Source organism: Marmota monax, unplaced genomic scaffold (genome assembly GCF_021218885.2).
Source record: "Marmota monax isolate L192 unplaced genomic scaffold, Marmota_monax_Labrador192_F-V1.1 WCK01_AAM20220418_F8-fsc00307, whole genome shotgun sequence".
NCBI lineage: Eukaryota > Metazoa > Chordata > Mammalia > Rodentia > Sciuridae > Marmota > Marmota monax.
The window spans coordinates 311,871-337,677 of NW_026695211.1; the positions used below are offsets into that span (position 1 = coordinate 311,871).

Here is a 25,807-nt window from a genome sequence, read left to right on the forward strand (position 1 = left end):
TACATGGATACTTGCCATACAGTGATAGGTGGGGTTGGTAAAGACAGCTATCCTTTGCAGTCCCTTTACTTGGTGTACATTGCATCTGAGCTTGTGCCTGGAAAGGGCTTGTGGTGGAGGAAGGGGAGCAAACCAAATTTCTGGGGCTTTCTTGTCTTGCCTTTGTTACCTCTGAATGAGTAGAAATCTGAAGGCTCAGCTTGTTTTGACTTTTTTTGGGGGGGAGGCACTTTACTGAGTTATGATTCACATGCCATGTAATTCCATTATTTCACATGTACAATTTGGTGTTTTTCAGTATGTTCACAGAGTTGCATGACTGTCAATTTTATAATATTTTTATTGCCTCAAAAAGAAACCCTATACTCAGCCATCACCCCCATTCCTCTTGGCTTCCCTCATCCATTCATTCCTTCTAGCCTCTGGCAACCACCAATCTACTTTCTGTCTCTTAGATTTTTTTCATATAAATGGCATCTTACATTCTGGGGTCCTTTGTGCTTGGCTTCTTTCTCTTAGCATTATGATTTCAAGGTCCATCCATGTTGAATGCAGCATGTATGTGTATGTTGTTCATTTATGGCTGAATAACAGCCATGGTAAGGATAGACCACATTTTGCTTATCCATTTATAAGTTGATGGACATTTGGGTTGTTTCTGCTTTTTGGCTATTATGAGTCATGCTGCTCTGAACATTCATGTTGGCTTGGGTTCTGTGCAGTGAGATTAATCATCATGCAGCTGTTGTAAAAAGGACTGAATTTGAGAATATGAAACCAAGCTGTTGAAGTAAGGCACGCCCAGAAACCACATGCTTGACCTTCACTTTAATCCCTGGAAATTCATCGGGCTTCTGAATGTATGAGGAGTCTCCTTATGGTCAGACCCTTTTTAAAGGAAAAACAAAAATTCAATCAAGTCTTTGTGTTTCTTATGACACTTAGAATCTTTTGAGTGAATTCAAAAGGTATTCTTAAACTGATCAGGGTGGTGCACACCTATAGCCTCAGCTAATCAGCTACCCAGGAGTCTGAGGCAGGAGGATTGCTCGAACCCCAGAATTCTGGGCCAGCCTGGGCAACATAACAAGACCGCATCTCAAAATATATTCTCAAACCTTGGCTGTACTGAGCTACCAATTTGGGTGAGAAGGTGCCCACGAGGGATGCTATAGTCTTTTGTATTTTACAGGGGGATTATGCCAGTGATGTTTAACTTTTTAACACACATTTCTTTTTTAACTGTAGATATAGTTTACATGGAATAAATTTTAGTATGCAGTTCTGATTTTTGGATGATGCTTGCTGTCACGTGACCACAACACCATCAAGATTAAAACATACAAATGGATTTTTTCTTTGGTAGTACTGGGGATAGAACCCAGGGTTAGGGGGCTGGGGAGGTGGCTCAAGCGGTAGCGCGCTTGCCTGGCATGCGTGCGGCCCGGGTTCGATCCTCAGCACCACATACAAACAAAGATGTTGTGTCTGCCAAAAACTAAAAAATAAATATTAAAATTCTCTCTCTCTTAAAAAAAAAAGTTAAAAAAAAAAGAACCCAGGGTTACTCTACTACTGAGCTGTGTCCCCAGCCTTCCCACCTTTTTTTTTGAGACGGTCTTGCTGAGTTGCCTAGGCTGGCCTTGAACTTGTGATCTTCCTGCCTCAGCCTCCTGGATTACAGGTGTGATCTTCCACACTTGTCTCCAAATGGATTTTTAAGACAGTTGTCTTAATGACTTCAGACTGAAAGGTCTCTGTTAAGAAAAAACAGAAAGCTGGTTTATGTGTGAAGGAAAATGCCGTATAATCCAAGCCTGGCTCTTGGGTTCTCTGAGCCTGGGGTTTGGGGGAAAAGATGCTTGTTTTTTCTGCTTCCTCTTGAAGGGAGCTGCAGGGTGCCTCTAAGTGAAAGGACATGGAGCTTTGGAAATACCACAGTGGGTCTGTGACATGCCCAGGTCTGAGGAGTGGCCAGTTCCTGTAGTTGCTTAAGAAGGTGGGTTGGAAACAGAGCTTCTGCCATGGACCTTAGCACTTCCAGTGTGACATGGTGATAGAATAACAATCACCCCTTGGAGCTTAGATAGCTTGGGCTCCTTGTTGGGGAGAGACCTAGGTGGCAAAGAAGTTTAGGGAGGTGTCAATGATGAGGTGTGGAATTTCTAGCCTTCATAATTTAAAAACAAATATGGTTGACCAGAATGGGAATTCATTCCCTAATATTTAGAAGCCAAGGTCTGCTTGAATAAGAGAGAACTGAAAAAAATGGGAATGAAAATTTTCTGTTTATCCCCCTTCTTTTGTTTGAGGAGATTGTTCAGAAAGATTCTGGCTGATGGAAGGGTAGACTGAATTCTCCATGGAGTCTGATAAGCTCTGGATTAAGGGTGGTGTCCGCACATGAAACTTGACATTGGATAGCCCTCAAAAAGTTCACATATTGCCTAGCATGCCCATGACTGGAATTTTCCTACCTGAAAATTTTGAGATTGAAAAAGGTTAAAGCTACACTCCAAGGACACAAATGGAGAATTAAGTTTTTTTGTGGAAGTGTGACCATCTCTTATTTCCTTAGTGTAGCCTCTAATAGTAAAGGCAGACCAGGACTACAACTGAAGCTTCTTTTTCTGCTTTTTATCAAGGGTGGTGCATGGTCTCTTGAATTTCTAGTCAACATGCCTCCCTGAACTTCCTGGGCTAGTAAAGTTGAGTTACTATAGCTAATCTACTTATACATGCAGGGCTGCTCACCATATGGATCAGCAGTTAAATAGCAGTGCAAGACTGGGAGTGGATTGTTGGAACTAACATTATTTCTGGGTTCTGTACAGGAATCCTACAAAGAGTTGTCTCCATTATACGGAAGTTAGGTCTGTGAGTTTGGGGGGAGCAGGGAGGTTTTGGTGGGAGATTTGGAAGACCTTTTGGTTTTTTTTTTTTGTACTGGGGATTGAACTCAGGGACACTTAACCACTGAGCCACATCCCCAGCACTTTTTTATATTAGAGACAGGGTCTCACTGAGTTGCTTAGTGCCTTGCTAAATTCCTGAGGTTGGCTTTGAACTCACGATCCTCCTGCTTCAGTCTCGTGAGCCATTGGTATTACAGGCTTGCACTTCCATGCCCAGCCATTTTTGTATATCTTAAGTGGCTGGTAGTACAGGTGGAGTATCCGTTATCTGAATGTTTTTGAGAGAAGTGATTCAGATTTTGTAGTATTTTCTCATATATATGAAAATATATATATACAGAGACAGACTTGGGGATGGGACCCGAATTTCAATGTAAAATTTATTTATGTTTCCCATATATCTTACTCACATAGCCTGAAGGTAATTTTTAGTGCAGCAGCATTTTGACTGACCCATCTCTTGGGGAGGGTCAGGTGTGGAATTTTCAGCTTATGGTATCATGTTGTTGGTGCTCAGGAAGCTTCATATTTTTAAAGCATTTTGAATTTTGGATTTTCAGGTTATGAAGGCTCATCCTGTAACCATTGAAGGGAGCAGAGAAGTCATGAGCCTGATTGTGATTTCAGACTTGTGATTGGAACAGAGCCTTGAGCAGGCAGCTGTGTAATATACAGATTTGGACTTCAGCCATCTGGGGCTGATACTCAAGAGTCAGAGGACTGAGGTACTCCAGGAGGGAACTATAAATAGATCCCCAGGATAAAATGAGGCAGGGAGATGAAACTTAGTTCTTCATACTTTTTTCCCTCCCTCCCTCTTTCTGTCATCCCTTCTCTTCTTTTGTTAGGGGTGTATTTAATTTGGACCAGTTGGTTTATTCTAAGTTATTGTTGAACAAACAAAGCAGGCAGTGGTCTGGAAATGGGGACATTGCTTTGTTCAGTGGACAAAGGATACATTTTGCTCTGGGAGAGGTCACTGTGTTTCAGAGTACTTTGAAAATCTCGGAGTGATGCACTAGTTATAATACATCATTCTTGCCTGGCCATAGAAGCAAGATTTCTAAGAACTTCTGTCAAACATTTTATTAGCCTAGTTCAGATTACCATGTCTACTTGAAAGTGGTATATTTATCTTTTAGCATTTGGAGCTGCTTTTACATTTTCTTTTAATTCATAGACATTTATGACTTTTCTGTCCTGTGTTCCCAAATTTGGGTATACTCTGATCGTAGGCTCATTTTCATCATGTATAGAGTACCTACTAGTTCTCAAGGGATTGAATTTGCCCCCCTTCTGTCCTTAGACCAACTTGAGTATTGTTTTTTTAATTTCCTTTGACAAGGGGGCATCACTGACATCTAGTGGGTATGGGTGAAGTTGTCCAAGTCTTAGGTCAGTCCTTTATATCATGTTGTCAGTTTCACCCCCAGTATTGAGGAACACAAATAGAACAAGTCTGATTGGTGTGATCATGTTCTATGTTTCATACCAAACCTGAACAAAAGTTGAAGTTTTCATTAATAATAATAATAATAATAAGTTTTCAATAATAATAATAATAATAATAATAATAATAATAAGCACTTTCTGGGGTACTTCATGGGTTACCTTTGACTTTGATTAATAAAGAGTTCAGACTTTTTCAGAGCTTTTGTTGAACAGTTTCTATAACTTTTTGGTGACTTGAGTATATTTAGTATAGAGATGGTAGGGGGTTTCTTTCTTTCTTTTATTTTCTTCTTCGTGTGCTAGGTATTGAACCCAAGGCTTCATACTTGCTAACCATGCACTCACTGTACCATGGAGGTACACTCCTAGCTTTTCTTTTTCTTTTTTTGTATAGGATGGTTTAGATTAGCTATTCTCAGTCATGGCTACATATTGGGATTTTCCAGGGAGCTTTGAAAAATATTGGTGTTGGGCTGGGGTTGTGGCTCAGTGGTAGAATGCTTGCCTATCATGTACAAGGTACTGGGTTCGATCCTCAGCACCACATAAATGTAACATAAGATACTGTGTCCACCTAAAACTTTTTAAGAATAAATATTAAAAAAAAATACTGGTGTGGTTGGGTTTTATTCAATTGTTCTAGTATGTGATATTGGAATTTTAATCCCCCAGGTGGTTGTAATGCACAGGTAGGATTGAAAATTACTAATCTAGATATTCTAGAAATTCTGCAAAGAGAGTGATATGGATGTAGATGATGAATTGATCAAAATGAAATAACTTTTCATTTATGCACAAAACATTGAGTGCCTAGGATTAAAATGATTAAGCAAACCCACTCCGAGCCTAGTGGAACTCATACCTTTGGCTTTCAGTTTTCACTTTAAAGCCCTGATTCTGGAAAAGACATACTGGAGAGTTGGTTCAGCCATAACACCTCTTTCTAGAGTCTTCCCAAGGACTGGGAACATCTGGTTGACAGGGCATGACCTGTTGGAAGGAAGTTGAATCTGAAATGAGGTAGACATTGAACAAAATGGCAAGTTCCCCATAGTGCCCTTCCTGGAGGAAGCAACACTAAGACACCAATAGGGACCAGGCAGCTTCAAAAATGCACTGGGTATGTGGTGAATGAAGAACTTTTTGTCAGAAATACATTGAGATTTGGCCAGTTTTTACTGAACTGAGAATGAGGAGTATAAGTGTAGAAACAAGTAACTCGTTAATTAGCTTTCTTTTGTACCACTTTGTCTTCAGTTTGAAACCTGGCTGGAAGACTCCCTTTAGCTCGCTCAATGGTCCCTTTCTAGTAATTGTGCCAGTGAGAAAAAGGGGATGGCTGCCATGCTGGGCTTGGCCAGCATTCAAGGCCTTTGCATGGATCAAAGGCATCCCCTTTCTCTGGCCTAAGGGATGGAATCCTCTCCCCAAGTCTACCCCTAGGACAGGCTCCTTGTCAACTTCACAGCCTGGTAAGTCCCATGCAGGGTGGTCTTGCCTGGATTTTCCCTTTCACCAGTAGGGGGATTTGTGTTCTGTTTGGTAATTCATAACGTGCCAACACAAACCAGTCTTGAGGCCATTTACCAGGAGGGATGATTTGTTTTATACACTTCCAAAACAGAAAACATCTGGTTTAGCTGGGGAGTGATCACATAATTACACAGTGGCTTTCACATTTAGGGTCATTCTACTGGGCTAGGTGTACCTTTTCTTGCTGCCCTATACTCAGCTCAGACACCTGTATGGTAGGTTGCCTTACCAGGCTTCACTGACAACACAAACCAAAACGAACATGTTTATTTCATTTTATCAAGTTTGAAAGAGGGTTTTTTTTTTTTTAATTTTTATTTTATTTTATTTTACTTTTTTAGGAAAGTGAAATTCAGTCTTAAATGCTGCATTCTGGAGATATAATTCAGACCTTCCCTTTTAATTTCCTGAAACCAATTTCAGAGGAGCTAAGTGAGCTAGATTATTTTCTGCCAAATGAGTTTCCCAAAGGCACAGTTTTGCTAGAAATGGATGAGAATTCAATGATTCATTGGACCACCACTCATGTGTAGATGCTTAAGTTGTGATGGGTAAGAGATATGAGTTCTGTGCTGACAGTCTATCCCTGATGTGGGGCCTTTTTCCTGAAAGTGGCCTCAGTTCGTTTGTTTTGACTATTATACCATTTGCTCCTCTTTCTTCCTGTGTCTTCTCCTTTTCTGTCTCTCATAAAGACATTCGTCACCCACCATCCTGACACTATCTGGCCCTACCCCAGGCTGCTCCTCTCTATGGTTTTAGCTATGTTCTGGCTTTGGTACTGTATTCTGAGAGGAGGAAACTCCTAGATCTCAGGGTGTGTAAAGTTCCTCTGCATTCTCTCTCCTTCCTGTCAAACAATTGCTGGTGCTGCACAGGTCTCAGGGTTGTGAGCCCGTTACCCACTCCTGTTTTGGGGAGCTTGGGAGGCATATTCTGTCATCTAGTTTTGTTTTAAATGTTTGTTATTTTTGGTTTTGCTATCCTAATTGCTATCTTTGGCAATTCAGAAGATTTAATAATTATGGTTTCACTACTATTTTTGCTATTGTTTGTTGAACAAAGTTGAAAATACAGATTTTTGAGCTGGGTGTGGTGGTGCACTCCTGTAAACCCAGCTACTTGGGAGGCTGAGATGGGAGGAATGTGAATTTGAGGCCAGTCCAGGCAATATAGTGAGACCCTGTCTTAAAGAAAAAGACAAACAATTTTTAGTACATATAGAGTTTGCTTAGAGCTGCTATAACAAAGTACTGTAAATTCAATGGCTTAAAACAATAGAAATTTTTTCTTTCAGTTCTGGAGGCCAGAAATTGGAGATCAAGGTGTGGGGCAGGGCCATGCTTTTCCTGAAGGTCCTAGGGGAGAATCCTTTTTAGCATCTTCTTACTTCTTATGGCTCTTGGCTTTCCTGGACTGTGGTCTTTATCACTGCAATCTCTGCTTCCTCTTCATATCGCCTGCCTTCCTTTTCCCCTGTGTCTTTTCTTCTGTCTCTTTTGGCACAGAGCTCTACTTTGGGGGACAGGGTATGAAATGGGGCAGGGTTGGAGGGAGGGAATACCTACAACCCAGCAGTCTATCCCATATGGAATTGTTCAGTGTTTACTGTTCAGAACTATATTAGTGAGCATAAAAGTTTCATTTCTGTTTTTCAGTTATATAAGCAACACCTGGGAAATAAAATTGGAAAATTTCAAGTCATTGATAATACCCATCAACAGCAGATGGGCATCCTCTTTCTGGCTATGTTTCCTTATTAATTCATTTAACCTGAAGTGGGAGCTCCTCTCTATATTTGATTTCTGGTTATGCTGAATATTTTGTTATGCTATCTCTAGTTAGGTTGAATATCTTTCTGTATCCTTGACAAAGTTCTTGGTGGTCATCTTTTGTGATCTTCTTAGGTAACCAGGCATTCCGTGTAGCCTTTCCTCACAGGGTGGAGAACATTTCTAGCTCTTAACACAGGGGTTAAGAGATGCTGACAATTCTCTTTTCTTTCTTTTCACTATCTCTCTTTCTTTTTTGTGGTACTGAGATTTGAATCTAGGGTCTCACACACTGAACTATATCCTCAACCCCTTTTTTTAACCTTTATTTTATTTATTTATTTTTATGTGGTGCTGAGAATATAACCCAGTGCCTCACATCTGCTAGGCAAGCGCTCTACCACTGAGCTACAACCCCAGCCCCATACCCTTTTTATTATTTTGTTTTATTTTTTTGGTACTAAGGATTGAACCCAGAGGTGCTTAACCACTGAGCTACATTCCCAGCCCATTTTTAATTTTTCCTTTTGAGACAGGGTCTTGCCAAGTTGTTTAGGCCTCACTAAATTACTGAGGCTGGCCTCCAACTTGCAGTCCTTCTGCCTTGTATTCTGAGTAGCTGAGATTACAGGTGTGTGCTACCATGCCTGACTGTTCAGATTTCTTGTCAGGTTCAGTCATCAAACCATGAATCATTAGCTTTTCTTCTGAATGTTTCTTTCTTACCATTTTCTTTCCTCTGTCTTACAGCTGATGGTGAGACCATTTTAAAAGGCCTCCAGTCCATTTTCCAGGAGCAGGGGATGGCAGAATCGGTGCACACCTGGCAGGATCATGGCTATTTAGCAACCTACACAAACAAAAATGGCAGGTGAGCAGCCTCAAGGGCTCTTATTTCATATTGGAACTTTTAAGGAAGAATAAAGATAGGAACAAAGTGGGGGCTGGGGGTGGCATCCCTTGACATCTTGTAGAGGGACTAGAATTCATTGCTTCTCAATCATGCCTGTACATCAGAATCTCCTGGGAGAGTCTTCACAAAATACCCCTGCCCAAGCATTTCCTGCAGAGATTGAGGCCACTGGGCCTGGACATATTTGTTTCTTTAAATCCCCAGTGATTCTTCTTTTTAAAAAATATTTTTAGTTGTAGATGGACACAATACTTTTATTTATTTTTATGCAGTGCTAAGGATCAACCCAGTGCCTCACATGTACTAGGCAAATGCTCTACCATTGAGCCATAAACCCAGCCCATTTCCAGTGATTCTATTATGTGTTAGGACCAATAACCCCTAACAGCATAAGCAGAGTGAAGTGGCAGGCAGTGATCTGGAGTTGGTTAAAACATATTCTTCAGTCCCCTCTGCAAAACTTTGTCTATAAGTTGCTTGACAGGAAGCTGAGATGATCCAAGAGTTCATATCTTTGGTGGTGGTATAGATTTTTAGATTTTATATACTGTATAGATTAGTAGTAACCTATTTTCCCAATAGTACAAAGTACTAAAATTCTACATGATTTCCTTAATGCTCCACTTTCTTTCCCTTCTTTGTTTTTCTATTAAAGGAAAGTAACCACCTCCAGAGATCCAGAAGGAAAAGGTCGTTGAGATGAGAAAAAAACTATTTTTTGAGCCCTTCTGCTCTTTAGTTATTCTCTGTCTGTCTGGTCTACCTCTAGGGCATTAACTGGTGTTCTTTATCCTGATGCCTCTCAAAGACTAGCATGCCAAACCTAGACTTGCATTCTAACTATGTGGCCAGCCTCCCTATGTGTGTTCAGCAGATGCCTCAAATGTTTCTGAAATGAGTATTTCTTCCTTAAGCATGGTCCAAAGTCAACACCACCACCAATCCTTTCTCTATCCCTCATCCTTCTCCTCCATGCTTTGGTCCAGTTAATGGAGAGGCTCCCAGAAGAAGAGGGGCTCTGCAACTATCCTCCAGCTCCTGCAGACTTGCACTCAGCTCCTCCCAATTGCTGCCACCTCACACTGTTTTTACTGTGCTCATCCTTTGGAGACCATAGCAAGTCTCTGCTACTTTGGTGGGCACTTCTTCCACTCCCAGGTGAAAACTTCTCTCCTACCATCTCATAGACTTTTGTAGCCAAGTCTTCCTGCCGTGGTTTTAAAATCTTCTACTATAGGCACAAATTCCAGTTGTGCAGAGGACTTAGAGTCCTTCCCAGAAGGAAGTTTTTAAATGACAAGAGCTATTTTCATTTTTAGGAGTATCCAACTTTGGCTTTGGTATTGGATCCTACCTTCCAGCATTCTCTGTATTCATGCTGGAACCACCTATGTGGTTAAGGGACATATTTGTCTATCTTTGATTTAACCCCAACTCCTCTGCTCCTTAGTGCTGTTGCAGCTGCTGGAAAGGAAAGATGATCAGCTCATCTATACTCATGTAGGTATAGATGAGCTTGTGGTGTCTGGGCCTGAACTTGATTTTGGAGCCATTTTAAGGGCTGAAGGTGAAAATGAATTGGTTTTATTTAATTTTTAATCCAAGTCCATTGCCTGTATTCTCTGAACAGAATTTCTTTTAATTTAGCATTTTTCAAACATTTCTTAAACCACAACTTATAGTAAGAAGCAATTTATTTCATAATCTGGAAATGCACATCTGTGTATATTTCATACAAATATATGCATATAATCAACAAGTTTCATCAGACATATATTACTGCATGTGTTATACTCAAATTTATTTCATTAATAAAGGACTGATCAGCTCCACTAAATCAGGTGTAAGAGAACTTTATTACCCCTGAATTGCATAAGGTTGCTTTCATATATTTTCAGATATTCTTTCTTAAACAACCATTTTTTTTTTAATCTTTTGTACTGGCGATTGAACCCAGGAGTGCTCTACCAGTGAGCTGCATTCCCAGCCTTTTTTACATTTTCTCTTGAGACAGTGCCTCACATAGTTGCTGAGTCTGCCCTTGAACTTGGAATCCTTTTTTCTTGGCCTCCCAAGTCAGGGGCAATCATAGGTGTGTGCCACCACACCCAGCTTAAACAACTCTTTAAAAATATAAATCATTCTAAGCCTGTAGTCAGGACAAGGAACTCTAAGGGTTTACTGGGAGAACCCCATTTGCCCTTCCCTTTCCTTCCTTACTGTACAGCTGTACTCTATGGAATCACCTGGGGAACTACTGAATCACTTTTTGGGCCCAAGAACCAGTTTGGAAAGCCTTAGTATTTGGTGACACCCTCTAAATTTTCCATAAGTGATTGATAGCTTGCTCTTCAAGGAGAGGCCCTGAAAAAGAAAGCCACAGAGTTAAACGTATAATCCAGGGAGAAAAAAAAAGAGCAGTGGTCTTTTTTTTCTAGTTGGGGTGGCCTCTTTTTTCCTTTGGTTTGCCATGATATGATTCCTAACATTTCTAACTTTCTTTTGTAGCTTTGCCAATTTGAGAATTTATCCACATGGATTGGTGTTGCTGGACCTTCAGAGTTACGACAGTGATGCACAGGGCAAAGAAGAAATTGACAGTGTTGGTTTTTTACTTTTATTTATCTTAAATTTTTTTTTCTAAAATTTATTTAAGGATCATAAAATCCACTTAGCTTAATTTAATTAAACTCCCCTCCCCACAGATAAGTGGTTTTGGTAGAGAAAATAGTTGTTTCTTAGTTGGTTTCACTTCCTGAGTTGGTGAAGGCATTCCTGCTCTGCCTGTCTGACAGGGTCACAGTGTGGGGGATGCTGCGGCAAGGCTGCACCATGTGGAAACTTGAACCATTAGGAATGTTAAGTGTTTTGTTTATGATACTCATGATATGGATAACAGGGCATACGTAAATCAATAATAAGAGTATGTATTGCCTGAGATTGCAGGAAAATTCCCAGAATGAGACCAAGGATACAATGGAGACATGCCATGGAGGTGTTTCAATGTCTCACAGGATGGTGTTATTCCTCAAGCCTAAGCAACAAGAAATATTTATCCCATGGTTAACAATTTACACTAGCCCCCTCCCCCCAACCCCATCCTAAAGCCACAACCTGTACAACAGCATAGCTACAGAAAAACAATTGCTGTGCCAATAGTATAAGGACCACTGTGTGTAGCTTATGGTATCCCCTGGAGGACAAGAGGCTAATAAAAATACATTCCCCAACCAATAGACCCTCCTTTGCTTTACGCAGAAATTTATGATGAAAATGGAAAACACATAGTTAATATAAATGACAAATGGGTTGAGGTGTAAAGCCTGCCCTTTAGTTGAAGATTACAAAGACATAAGAATTGGTGTGCTTTGACCAAGGATCAAGAAAGTTCTTTAAGAAAGCAGTTGAATAGCTCATATGAAAAAAAGAAAATTACTTTGGAAATTAAAAATAGAATAATGTAAAATTAACATAGATATATTTTAGAGGCACTTCAGAGTAGTAGGCTTTTAAATAAACTAAAATCTACTTTAAGTGTGTTTTACTGGGATTTTAGTTTAGAAGTAAGAAAGCTTACCAATAATCATAAGTATGCTTTAAAGTTAAAGGTTAATGAAATAATTATAGGTATGCTTTAAAGTTAGAAGTGAATAATAGGTCAGGATTCATGTAGTCTTGTTGCGTTGCCTAGCACCTAGTGATTGAGGTGAAAATGTAAAGCTTAATCATGATTGTCTAAGGTTACAGAAAAATATTTGAACAATGTACTCAATATCTTTGGTAATCAATGTGTGTCAGAAAAGATTGTAATTCTTATAAATTATGTAAATCAAAAAAGTTTCGGGCTTGCTTTGAAGCTATCCATTAACTACCTGAAAAAACACCTGTAAAACAGGTATAAAAATAAAGGTCCCTCCAGGGGCAAAGAGATGTCTTCTGGAGGTTGCTCGTAACTTGCAACCTGTCTTCCCAACTCTTCTTCTTTCGCCAATGTCACTCGTTCTTCGGGACCACCCTGGACCCTTACCTCTCCCCCCGCCGGGGCTGGACCTCAGCACTGAGTATGAGTAATGATTTTACTTTCCACTGGAGAAATTATAGAATTTTTTTTTGTGTGTGGTGCTGGGGCCTTGATGTGTGTTCTAGGTAAGCACTCTACCAAATGAGCTATATCCCCAGCCTAAAAATATAGATCTTTTAACCAGGATTTTATACCTATAATATCCTTTAGTCTTCTCCTTCCCAGTTATTTTGTTGTTAACTAAGTTAAAGCCAGTGCCATGAGTTAGTTGGAGTGGAAGTATGGTATTGGGCCATAGCTAGAGGGGGCAGGTGTATATGCCAGTATGACATATTTCTGTCAACCTGGCCTCAATCCTTTTCTCTGTCATTTAGTTGTTATCTACAGCTTATTCTATATACCCATTGATTTATTTGCTTTTAATTGTAGCTTTTGAACAAAGTAGAAGAAAGAATGAAAGAACTGAGTCAGGATAGTACTGGTCGAGTGAAGCGGTAAGTCCACTCTTCGGTGTTCTTTCATATTTGCTTAAATCAAAATGGCATTGTTGTTCCCAGCAGTGTCTGCTTAAGATGTAGAAGAGACCAAAGTTAATGCTGGCTTTTGGCAGCACTATGAATTAAGCTTCTGGGCCCCCACACTAAAATAGGACAACATTTATATTTAACACACAGTAATGGTGGGTAGTTTTGGTACATATAGTGAAACTAAAATCTAGGAACTGTATAAAGCAGAAACTCAGGTAGAGCTGTCACCTAAGTCAAAGGGGAAGCTAGAACCTCCAAAAGAGAAAAGGGTGTGTCTCTGCTCAGGGTTCTGGAGTCCAGAGTAGAATTAAGCAGTTTTAAGACATTTCTGGTAGGATAGAGTGATAAAAAAAATTTACTGGAAGCTTTCAAGTTAGGAAACTTTCCAAGATACTAAGAATTGAGAGGCCACCCATCATCAACTACCACAGGTAGGCTGTTGTCAAATAGTGATGAAGAAAAAGAACCTTTTCCTGTCTAGTCAGTTAGCTAACAGATTTTTTTCCATGCTGGGGATCAAACTCAGGGCCTCTAGTATGCCAGGCAAGTGTTGTACCATTGAACCACACCCCTAGCCCTGCATGTGGTGATTTAAAGTTAAATAAACAGTTCAGTTCCTCAGTTGTGTTAGCATCATGTCAATAGCAAGTGCCTACCACACTGCACAGCACAGATACAGAACATTTTCATCATTACAGAAATTTCTGTTGGCTATCTCTGAAGTGTCTGCCAGTGGTGCCTGATTTTGAAAAGCTTTTTGACAGACATAGCAATTTTAACATTTGTTGGAAGGGATAGGGTCTGGTGGGTCATCTGAATTAAGTGCTTTGAATACTCAGCATCTGTTTCTCAGCAATTTGTTCTTGCCTTACCTTGGTGGTTCCTCCTCAGGCCACAAGTCATGGAAGACCTGTGCCTTTGCTCATAAAGTTAATTTCATAGATGTGGAGACAGACAAGGAGGGATTTTGTCAAGGTCACTCCATCATTGATGGGAGCAATCAGAATACTGATTTTGCTAGTTCATAGCAGTTTCCAGAAGAGGAAATCCTTATTGGCAAAGGGTAGGATGTTTAAGTACATAATGACTCACCCTTTTCAGTTTGATCAGCCCATAGGAAAGCTCCAGGGCAGATGCAAGACAACAAGGTAATTATTTAACTTCCAGTAGGTAGAAAGGGAAAAAGGAAACTAAGTGAAAAGAACAGACTGGGTGTGAAACTTGGCCACTTTTTAAAACATATTTGAATACTCAGTCTTTTTTGTTACCCCACCCAAGTTCAGTTTAGGGGCCCTTGGTTATGTCTTGTCCCTTTCTCCATTCTTTTTCTTTTTTTGATGGTGCTAGGGATGTAACCCAGTGCCTCATGCCTGCTAGGCATGTGATCTACTGATCTACATCCCCAGATCAGGTTAACAGGTGTTTAGATCAATGAGTTTTATACATTCATAAGTCAATGAGTTATAGGAAGGTACTGAGCAGACAAGTTAGTTACTGGTCTCTTCAGTGACCAGGCCTGCTTGTTATATAATATTCTGAGGGATAGAGGATATGAGAAAGCAATGCCTAGGTCTGGACCAGATATTCCACTAGCCCAGCTGAACTTTCTCTTCTTTCATAGGGAGTGGCCCTGGGGGTCTTCTGAGCCTACAGTGTAGAGTGTCTACAACACCTTATACCTCCATTCCAGGTCATCTCCTTACTACTCCATTCAGGCTTCTTTTCACATACACATACCAAAAAATCTTGTTACTGCTGATCTGTACCTTTCTGGAGGGAGTATTAGGGATGAGTTCCCCATAGTCTGCCTTCTGAGTCTCAGACTTGTCTTCCTTAGCACAGAGCCCTTCTGAAATAATAAATTAAGATTCTTCCTCTTCAATCTGATCCATAAAACAAGTCCTCATCTTGCCCATATCTTCTAACACCATGAAAGCTCCATACTAGCTACCTTCCTTATCTAACCTCTGGAACTTGGGTCCACCAACCCATGTCTTTACCTTATGACATCTTCGAATGGGCACATCCAAAATCCAGCCCATGATCTTCTCTTTGAAACCTGTTTCTTGTGCTGACTTCCCCAACACCATTCTTTCAGACTTTTAAGGGGCTGGGGATATAGCTCAGTTGGTAGAGTGCTTGCCTAGCATGCACAAAGCCCTGGGTTCAGTCCTAGCACCACACACACACAAAAAAAAAAAAAAAATAAAAAACAGACTTTCAGGCAAAAATCATGGGATGAACCTTTACCTCCTACTTTTCTTCATAGTTCTAGCTAATGCAGCAGGAAATCCTGCCACTTCTATTTTTCAGATTTGTCTGATATCTAATCACATATCCTCTCTGCTGCCACCCCTCTGTCTAGCCTCCACTTAGAGTTCACCCAGGGTCAAGAGCAAATAATCTGAAGGCAGGTTACTTATGAATATAATAATTAATAGGTTTCTAAAAATCCACCCCCTCCATTTCTGATTCTGGGTGTTTGTGGTCCAGAATGAGGCCAGATCCCCACCCGAGATCCTGATGAGTCAAAGTGACTTTTTTTTTTAATATTCCTTTCATTCAGGGAAGCCTGATTATAGCCTGTGGCTCAGTGGTGGCTATGGTCCAATGGTATATCCCAGGCAGGTTCAGCCATTGCAACATCCATATTATATAATGCCTGCCTTTGCCACTAGGGGGCTTCTCATTGCTATATCCAGGAATACCTCAGAGAAGACAGAGGAGAGACAGTGGAATTCATGCCTGGTGGGATCACAGGCCTCTGAGTGCATGAGCCATAGACCAGAGTGTTCACTGGATCATCCTTCAGGTTGGAGAAACCCAGGGCCAGCTTGACCTCTTCCTCCTTAAGGGTCCTGGTTTTCATCAGTGCTGTTTGGGGTCTTCTGCAGATGGCCTTCCTCATCTTTTTCTTCTTTCTACCAGGCATTCATTTCTGTGAATAAAGGGAGGTTGTCATATTTTTAATGTATTTCTCATCTAAACTTTGCATCATTATGGGCTTTTTCCCCATAAGATCTAAACCAGTGGCTTCCCCCTCAGTATTCCTGTTTTTATTCCCTGTCCCCTTTCCCCTCCCAACTTTAATTATTAACACAGGGCAGAATAATTCTACAACTAATCGTCCCTCATGGCACCATCTCAGATTTCCATTACAGCAGAGCCTTCACTTTACCTCTGTTCCTGCAGACACAGTCAATCCTGGGTTTCCCCAATGCTGCCAACTTAGTAGTACCTACAGGCCTTTGCACATGCCACTTCTGGATAGGAACTCTCTGATAGTCCCCATGATAATGGCTGAAATGGTGATTCCTGCCCCCTATCCCACCCAGTACCTCTCTTCTAGACACAGGGGCCTTATCTGCAGTGAGCTATTTAGATTTCTCTATCTGGCTTCAGTATTTGAAGGTGTGGGGGTTGTGCTAGGGGAGGGCCTGGGAACACATTACACATCTGAGTAGAGCTTATGGGCACAGCCTTTGCCAACTGAGCCAGGGAATATGAGAGAAGTGGATATGATCTGGATGGGGGCCAGAGCACTGGAGTCCGAAAAGCAGCCAGAAGGAGTCCCTTCCCCATTTCAGGTGTGTTGAGAGCCACAGCCAAAGGGGCCCCAGCAAACTTCCAGCTGCCAGCAGTCTGGCTGGGCACAATCAGGAGCCACTTGTCAAAAGAAACTAACTTTATTTTTAGAACCACACACGCCAAACAAAACAGCCTCTCAGGAAAAACCCTCAGAGCCTCAACTGCCACCACCGGCTTTCCACAAGCCTCTCTCTTCCACACCAGCTTCTCTCTACCTCCCACAATCCTCCTGCTCTTGAGGCCGATTGGCTGGGTCACGTGGGCAGAGCCAAAAAAGTCCCCCAATGAGCAGCTCCGTGGTCTGAAAGGGCAGGGAAACAGCCCAATGAGCATCACCGCAGAGGAGCCAATCAGCTAGATGTTGCTGGGGCCGAGGAGCCAATCAGCTAGATGTTGCTGGGGCCGCTGTGAGCCAATCATCAGCCAGCAGCTGGAAGTTTGCTGGCAGCTGGAAGTTTGCTGGGGCCCCTTTGGCTGTGGCTCTCAACATCTCCCCCTCTCTGTTTAAACAACAAGCATGTGGCTTAGGGACCGTGCCTGTTAGGCAGTCCAATTCAACATATGGTCCTTACCCGTCATCGGATGAACTGACCTCTAGGCGTCAGCCTCCTGTCTTAGGTTGGTACCACTGCAATTGGATCATACCCGTCACTGACTACCGGTCCAGCATACAGCTATACTTGTGGATAGGCCTTTGCACCAGTGGGGGGGTGAGGTTCTTTGCCTCACCTCTGTTGGCCCCCAAATTTTAGACCATCACTAGTAGAGGAGGATGCAAAATGCCATGACATTAAGCCAATTGAGGGCTCCTTTGAAAAATTGTACCACCGGTGACATCATCAGCAAAAATACCCCAACACTACCACAAGTCGCTGCACCAACAGATAGTTCACAGTGCATACAGGTGAGCTCACAATGTGTCCAGGCAAGTTCTGCAAGCAGTTCAGTGATGGCTATTGTAGAAGCTGTAGATTGGTTTTATCTTTGACTTCACCAGCACTGGGATGAAGATAGCTCTTGAGGCCGATTGGTTGGGTCACATGGGCGGAGCCAAAAAAGTCCCCCAATGAGCAGCTCCGTGGTCTGAAAGGGCAGGGAAACAGCCCAATGAGCATCACCGCAGAGGAGCCAATCAGCTAGATGTTGCTGGGGCCGCTGTGAGCCAATCATCAGCCAGCAGCTGGAAGTTTGCTGGCAGCTGGAAGTTTGCTGGGGCCCCTTTGGCTGTGGCTCTCAACACAGGTGAAGAATCCTGCTCCCTGGTTGACAGCTAGCTATAGGCAGTACTGAACTAGGCACAAACCCACTGAAAATAGACAGTGCCTATCCAGAAGCAGTCAAAAGAAGTCCCTTCCCCATTCTTAAAATCATATCCACACCCACACCACTTTCTGGACACTTCATCTTTTCCTTTTTGAACAGTTTTGCTTATCTGCATCCATTGAATTGAATCTGTTCTCATTATGAGGGAAAATGAGTTGTTCCACATCAAAATACACCCTGATCTTTATCAGGGTTACTTCTAGGAGTGAGCATATAGAATACATTTCTGTGCTTCAGCATTCATGAGAAATCTGGTTCTTTTGTTTTTTTGGTATAGGAATTTTCTAAGTGGAACTGGAGCCAAGCTTTAGATCTTCAAATCAAAATGCAGATCCTGTTTTTGCTTGTCACAGTTTTTACATCTTCTTTTTATAAAATAAGGGTCAAAAGAGCAATAACTTGGGAATATCTTGTTGTAGACCCTTTGTTAATGGCCCAAAAGGACAAGGATTGTTTTACTTTTTTGTCTGGGGAATGACATTGTTACAGATGAAATCATGAACAGACATCTTCGTAACATTATTTGAAATTGTTACTATTCCCCTTTGGCTAATGAATTAAATCTGATTTTTTTTTTTTTACTAAGGAGCCCCATAGGATTTATCTGAACATTTATTTCTATATTTTCAAATGAAAAGGAGCAAGAAAACAAGCTTACATGTTTCTTGTTTCTCCCCAGTGCTGGGGATTGAACCCAGGGCTTTCCACATGCTGAGCAAATCTTCTGTAACTGAGCTTCATTCCCAGCCATTTCATTTTTAAAAATCTTGCAATTTACACAGCACACCTGAGGCCCAGGACATATTCCACCTGATGTTCTGCAGTCGATTTTTTTATTTTCAGCAGTAAAGGTTGAAATGAGTTTTCTAGAGCTCCACAGCATCTTCTGGTAGCACATTACAGGATGATGTGTTCTATGCTGGGTTGAGTACTCTCAGGGTAATGGCTTCCACATCCGGTTTGAGATCCTTGTTGCTTTTTTGCCTGGCTTTAAAAACCATTGTGTTGCAATGGAGAAGAGAGCTCTTCATCTTAACCCAAGGCACTATTGACATAAATAAGGCTAGGCACTGTTTATTTTCAGTGGATTTGTGCCTAGTTCAATATTGCCTAGAGCTGGCTGGCTGTCAACCAGGGGGCAGGATTCTTCCCCTGAAAGCTGTGACTTTTTTATCTTCATTTAGTGCCACCTCACAATATACCCTATCATCTATCTGGTGGAAGAAGCTTCCTCCAACTCCTCTTTGCTTGGTCTTGGGGGCCTGTCCTGATTGGGGTTTCACTTTTTACTTTTTTTTAAAAAAAAGTATATGGGGATGAAGTGTGATACCTGCAGTGACCATTTTCTCCCTCAGCTTTTTATTAGGAAAAATGTAAAACATGTCAGAAAGTTTGTGGAAAACTAAACTCGTATGTGTAAAAGTTGTTGATATGTGGTTGTGGTTGTGCATTTACCTTTGTAAATGCCCCAAATCTGGATTTGTTTTTGTTCTTTTAAAGAAATACCTCTCTGGTCTGCCTAACATTTTGAAAGCTGGATTTGTTCACTGGAAAGGTGAAGTGGTTAAATCTGGAGTTTTTAGGATTAAATGAGAGCTTATGGAAATTTTCTTTGTCAGCCTTAGTGCTCTTTATGATGTTAGTATTTTCTCAGAGAAAACCTTGTTAACTTGTAACAGGCTCAAACTGTTACTCTTGGAAGCCAATGATTGGGGAGTGGGAAGAGACTCAGCAGTAAGGCAGAGGTAGTTATGTTCTAGTGTTGTGGGTGTCTGTGGCTATACTTCATGCCATTTTACTATTGAACACTACTATGTTTGAGAACACAACTTGCATGCTCTTGTGTTGTATGTGCAATGTGTTCTCAGTTTCTTTGTGTTTGAGTTAGATTTGCCAAGCCCCCTTTCCAGGTCCCTTTTCTCTTGTCATTTAGTGCCCTCTACTGGTATTTTCTAGTATATTCATCCTATCTAAACCACTGAGTATTTATAAAAGCATGGACCAAGAAACTCATCATTTTGTAGCTACTCCAATAATAATTAGTTCAGGCAAGAATCTTCTAGATAACACAGCCACTGGTAAAGATATATTGGTAGATCAGGACAGTCACCCAGCTTCAGAGGCCCCACCACAGCCTGCTTAGTAATTTCTGTGGGTGAAAGGGACCTTTGCAAATGAGAGATCCAGCAAGCATTACTGTAACCAAATGCCCACCCACTTTGCATCACCAGTGATAGGACAGGAACACCTCTTGTGTTCCTTATGAGGTGCCTGTGTAATATGTCAACCTGACTGATCATGAAAAGACCAGGCAAACTCACGGAAGGGATTTTTCTTTAGAATACCTGATCTGAACTTTGTAGAGAAATCATAAAACATACCAGAATAGAAAAAGAATATTCTAAGTAAAATAAGGGTTAAGAAAATAAAAGAATAATAGAAAAATGCAGTGTGTAAACCTTTATTCAAAAGCAGAACTGCAATAAAGGACATAATTGGGACATTTAAGGAATCTTGAAGGTGAACTCTGTACTAGATAATGGTTGACACTGGTAATGGCCATATGGCTATGTAAAAGGTCTTAAGCAAAAGTGTATGGGGAGCGGCTGGGGTTGTGGCTCAGCGGTAGCGTGCTTGCCTAGCATGTGAGGCACTGGGTTAGATTCTCAGCACTGCATAAAAATAAATAAATAAAATAAAGGTCCATTGCCAACTGAAATAATATTAAAAAAAAAAGTATGGGCAGCCAATTTGGAAAGCAGTATGGAGATTTCTTGGAAAGCTGGGAATGGAGCCACCATTTGACCCAGCTATTCCCCTTCTTGGTCTATTCCCTAAAGACCTAAAAAGAGCATGCTACAGGGACACTGCTACATCGATGTTCATAGCAGCACAATTCACAATAGCAAGACTGTGGAACCAACCTAGATGCCCTTCAATAGACGAATGGATAAAAAAAATGTGGCATTTATACACAATGGAGTATTACTCTGCATTAAAAAATGACAAAATCATAGAATTTACAGGGAAATGGATGGCATTAGAGCAGATTATGCTAAGTGAAGCTAGCCAATCCCTAAAAAACAAATGCCAAATGTCTTCTTTGATATAAGGAGAGTAACTAAGATCAGAGTAGGGACGAAGAGCAGGAGAAGAAGATTAACATTTAACAGGGATGAGAGGTGGGAGGGAAAGGGAGAGAGAAGGGAAATTTCATGGTAATGGAAGGAGACCCTCAGGGTTATACAGTGGAGGGGGTAGAGAGAGAGGAGGGGAGGGGAGGGGAGAGGTGGGGAGGGGGGAGGGTGGAGGATGGGAAAGGCAGCGGAGCACAACAGACACTAGTATGGCAATATGTAAATCAATGGATGTGTAACTGATGTGATCCTGCAATCTGTGTATGGGGTGAAGGTGGGAGTTCATAACCCACTTGAATCAAAGTGTGGAATATGATATGTCAAGAAATTTGTAATGTTTTGAACAACCCACAATAAAAAATTAAAAAAAAAAGTATATGGGGATGAAGTGTGATACTTGCAGTGACCATTTTCTCCTTCAGCTATTTATTAGGAAAAATGTAAAGCATGTCAGAAAGTTTGTGAAAAACTTTAAACTCATGTGTAATAGTTGTTGATACGTTGATCTTATGTTGTATGTGCAATGTGTTCTCAGTTTCTTTGTGTTTGAGGATGTATAAAAGTAAATGCCCAATCTCTGGATTTGTTTTTGTTCTTTTAAAGAATCCACCTGTGGCATGTGGCTTTCTGTTGTGCACTCTTCATCCCTTATCCCCTAGGCTGCATTGAAGAAAGGCTCATTTCTGTTTCCTTTTTTTCCAGATTACCTCCCATAGTTCGAGGAGGGGCCATTGACAGATATTGGCCTACTGCTGATGGACGCCTGGTTGAGTACGACATAGATGAAGTAGTATATGATGAAGATTCACCTTATCAGAACATTAAAATTCTACACTCGAAGCAGTTTGGAAATATTCTTATCCTCAGCGGGGATGTTAGTAAGTATTCTATCCCTGCCTTGATTAAGTGATAAGGTCATGGTATGTTGAATGGTTGTGTTTTCCTGACAAGTACCACAGATATGGATTTGTCCAGGTTTGTCTCTAACACTGCTATCTTTTAGACAAACATTTACAATCTATTAACCTGTAGATTGCCTGGATTTTCATGTAAATTTTGTCTTGACTTTTTTTCTTGTGATGAATAGTTGGATTATATTGCAAAAGAAAGTGCAATTGCTTATTTTAAATACTTTGTTAGGGAAATATTCAAACCTTAAGTAGTATACTCACCATTTGAACATCAACAGTTATGAACTCTTGGCCAGTCTTGTTTCACCTAAGCCCCAGTGTGTGCATTTTGTTCCTGTCATATTATTTTGAAATAGCTCCCAGACATCATATCATTTCATCCCTAAAGATGTCATTGCTTTAATTATTCAGCATATAAGCACATTCCCAAGGCTGGATTTTCTTTACACTGACTACTAACTATTCATTTCTGTTTGGTGTTAGATGAGACCTACTTAATGTTTGCATTTTTCTCTAACAAAGTATTTTTAAATAAGCAATTGCACTTTCTTTTGAAATATAATCCATGTACTCATCACAAGAAAAAATAATGTCAACACAAAGTTTACATGAAAATCCAGGCAATCTACAGGTTAATTAGTATGTTGTGAATGTATATCTTAAAAGACAGTAGTGTCAGAGACAAAGGGTTGATTAAAAACTCCTCAATCTAAATAAATAAATAAGTAAGCAAGTAATTAAGTAAGTAAATAAATGCTACTGATAGTTTTCAAAGATTGAAAATTTTATATTACAGGCTAGATTCCAGCACTTTCTAGGATAGTGAGATCAGGTGGTTTGTGTATTTGTATAGTCACCATTTGGCTCTTTGTTTCTTCTCTCTAGATCTGGCAGAGAGTGATCTGGCGTATACCCGGGCTATCATGGGCAGTGGCAAAGAAGATTACACTGGCAAAGATGTGCTGATTCTAGGAGGCGGAGATGGGGGTATATTATGTGAAATAGTCAAACTGAAACCAAAGATGGTCACTATGGTAGAGATATCCTTTGTCATATAAAAGAACAAGTTCACTGGGCTTCTTTTTTTCTTCCCTTTTTGTGTTTTAAGACTTAAGTTAATATTACCACAGACTAAAGGCAGACGTGTTACATAGACTGCCTTCAACAAATGCTTCAGTTTAGTACTAGTAGCTTTTTATGTGGCTACCAACAAAGAAGCAGAGATAGCATAGTTGAGGATTAAAGAGGAAGTGGCTTTGGTACCCTGTCTGCTGTTTAGCAGTTACCAAAATGGCTTCCCTAAGCCATTTCATTAAAAAAAAAAAAAGAAAAAAAGAAAATTCAGGGGGCTGGGGATGTTGCTCAGTGGTAGAGTGCTTGCCTGGCATACATGAGGCCCTGGGCTTAATTCCCAGTATTATGAACAAAAATTAAAGATAAAAGAAAAAAAATTCATTTCTTTTTTAGTATTCCTAGTGTGAAAATAAAACCATTATGTCATCAACTTTCTTTAGCCTATGATACTCAAAGTCCTATAAGACCTTTATGTTTGTCAGACTCGATGGTGCCCACCTATAATCCCAGTGTCTCAGGAGGCTAAGTCAGAAGGATTTCAAATTCAAGGCCAACCTCAGCAACTTAGTGAGGCCTTAAGCAACTCAGCTAGACTATGTCTCAAAATGAAAAGGGCTGGGGATGTGGCTCAGTGGTAAAGTGCCCCTGGGTTCAATCCCCAGTACCAAACAAGACAAAACAAAATAAGTAAACAGTAATAACAACAACAACAAAAAAACCCTTCATTTTTGTCTTGATCTTCTTTAAAAATAGTGTTACTATTTCAGAATTCTTTGATACATTTAAATTCTCCTTAACCTGTTTCGGACATTGACCAAATGGTGATTGATGGATGTAAGAAATATATGAGAAAAACATGTGGTGACGTCTTAGACAATCTTAAAGGAGACTGCTATCAGGTAATTATGTTTTCCTGGTAATGTATTTTAGGACAACTGGTATGAATTATTGATTGGAATTGTATCTTAAAACAGCTTTTAGATAATTGGTTAAGAAGATAAATAGATTGTCTCTCTATGTGAGTGTCTGTCTATGTGAGTTTAGTGTACACTTACATTTAGGGTGGATATGTACAGATAAGGAGAAGTAAACCACCAATTCCAGGTTTGAATCAGTTTGAATTGAATCACATTACTTTTTTATTTTTGGTGCTGGGGATCACATTCAGGCACACACTTTACCACTGAGCAATACCCCCAACCTACATTAATTCTTGTAGAAAAGATGTCATGTACCTTTTTATGAATTGGCAATCATCACCTTCTGTTTTATCCTGAATCATTTCTTTGAGTTTTGATCTTTCAGTAGGAATTCAGGTATATTTAATTGGTAGGTATACATGATTAAAATGCATGAGATAGGAGCAATGTCTTGTTAATAAGCAATTAATTTCTGTTCTAAATTCCACTGTGCTTGTGATGTGTAGTATATATTTTGTATTGTATTTTGGAGATGCATATGTTTGGTACACATACCTACAGGTTTGTTGCAGCAAGGCATCTAAGAAAATACATATTTTAACGGAATTTTAATGTGTTCCTTCAGAAATTTTGATGAGTGCTTTAATTTAATATGTAAATTATTTAATACCTCCTTCCCTAATGTATGTGCATCTAAATTTGATTTCATGGTACATGCATGTTAGTCTTTTGAGAGGAATTTTGTGCACCTTAAAATTCAGTTGTGATTGTTTTATAGGAAATAGGGGAGAAAGACATAAATTCAGCTTTACTATATGAAAGCTTAAAGGTGGGGTGTGTGTGGTGGTAATCCCAGTTACTTCAGAGGCTGAGGCAGGAGGATTGCAGTCTGGACAACCAAGCAAGACCCTGTCTCAAAATAATATTTTTAAAAAGGAGTGGGATTTTGCTGAGCAGTAGAGCACTTGCCTAATAAATGTGAAGCACTGGGTTCAATCCTTACAGTTGGTGGAGGGTACATTAGGTTGTTCAGAGTGTGTTTGCAACTATTTAATATATTTAATCAAATTGTTTCATGAGTTTAAAGTTACCACTGTTTGCAAACAATGAACCAGACCCTCTGCCCATGTATTTAACTTTTATACTTGTAACTGGTGGTACTATTTCAACTCCAGGATGACAATGAAGCTTAGAGAATTTAAAGGGAATTTCTTTAAGGTTATAGGAGTGTGGCATAGACTCCTATCTCCCTTCCTTCTTATGTGGCTTTCTTACCTGGATTAAGACCACAAGCAAAAACCCAAACAGTTGAGTTGTCAACTGGGGTTTTGTTTGTTTGTTGGTGCTCAGTAAATATGCATTGATCAAATTATACTATATGAATATATCACAATCAATTCCACTTTTATGTATAACTATAATGTTAAATAGAAGGAAGATTAATATAGAAGTAGATCGGGGGAGGGCGGTGGGAAGAGAAGGAGGTCTTAATGAGGATTGAAATGAAGCAAAATAAGTTATGCAATTGTGAATATGTCAAAATGAGCACAATTATGTGAAAGTATAATGTACTAATAAAAATATAAATTAAAAAAAATAAGTGAATGAATATTGTTAAATTCACCTGTTAAAAGAACTCATAGTAACAAATCACATCTTGCTTTTAGTTAAGGCATCATTGGAGAGAGTTGGTTTTGGAGTGCATCCTCATCCTCCTCTTT

At 40.2% G+C, this 25,807-nt stretch overlaps 1 protein-coding gene across 1 annotated transcript in view; it reads left to right on the forward strand.

The window, feature by feature from the left end:
* Positions 1-25,807, forward strand: part of Sms (spermine synthase) — a 57,957-nt gene that overhangs the window by 18,001 nt on the left and 14,149 nt on the right. Inside the window, exons 2-7 of the mRNA XM_046430594.2 lie at positions 8,423-8,543; positions 11,094-11,187; positions 13,036-13,100; positions 21,884-22,059; positions 22,978-23,132; positions 23,976-24,065. Coding sequence (XP_046286550.1) covers positions 8,423-8,543; positions 11,094-11,187; positions 13,036-13,100; positions 21,884-22,059; positions 22,978-23,132; positions 23,976-24,065 — 701 coding nt within the window. The remainder of the gene's footprint in view (positions 1-8,422; positions 8,544-11,093; positions 11,188-13,035; positions 13,101-21,883; positions 22,060-22,977; positions 23,133-23,975; positions 24,066-25,807) is intronic.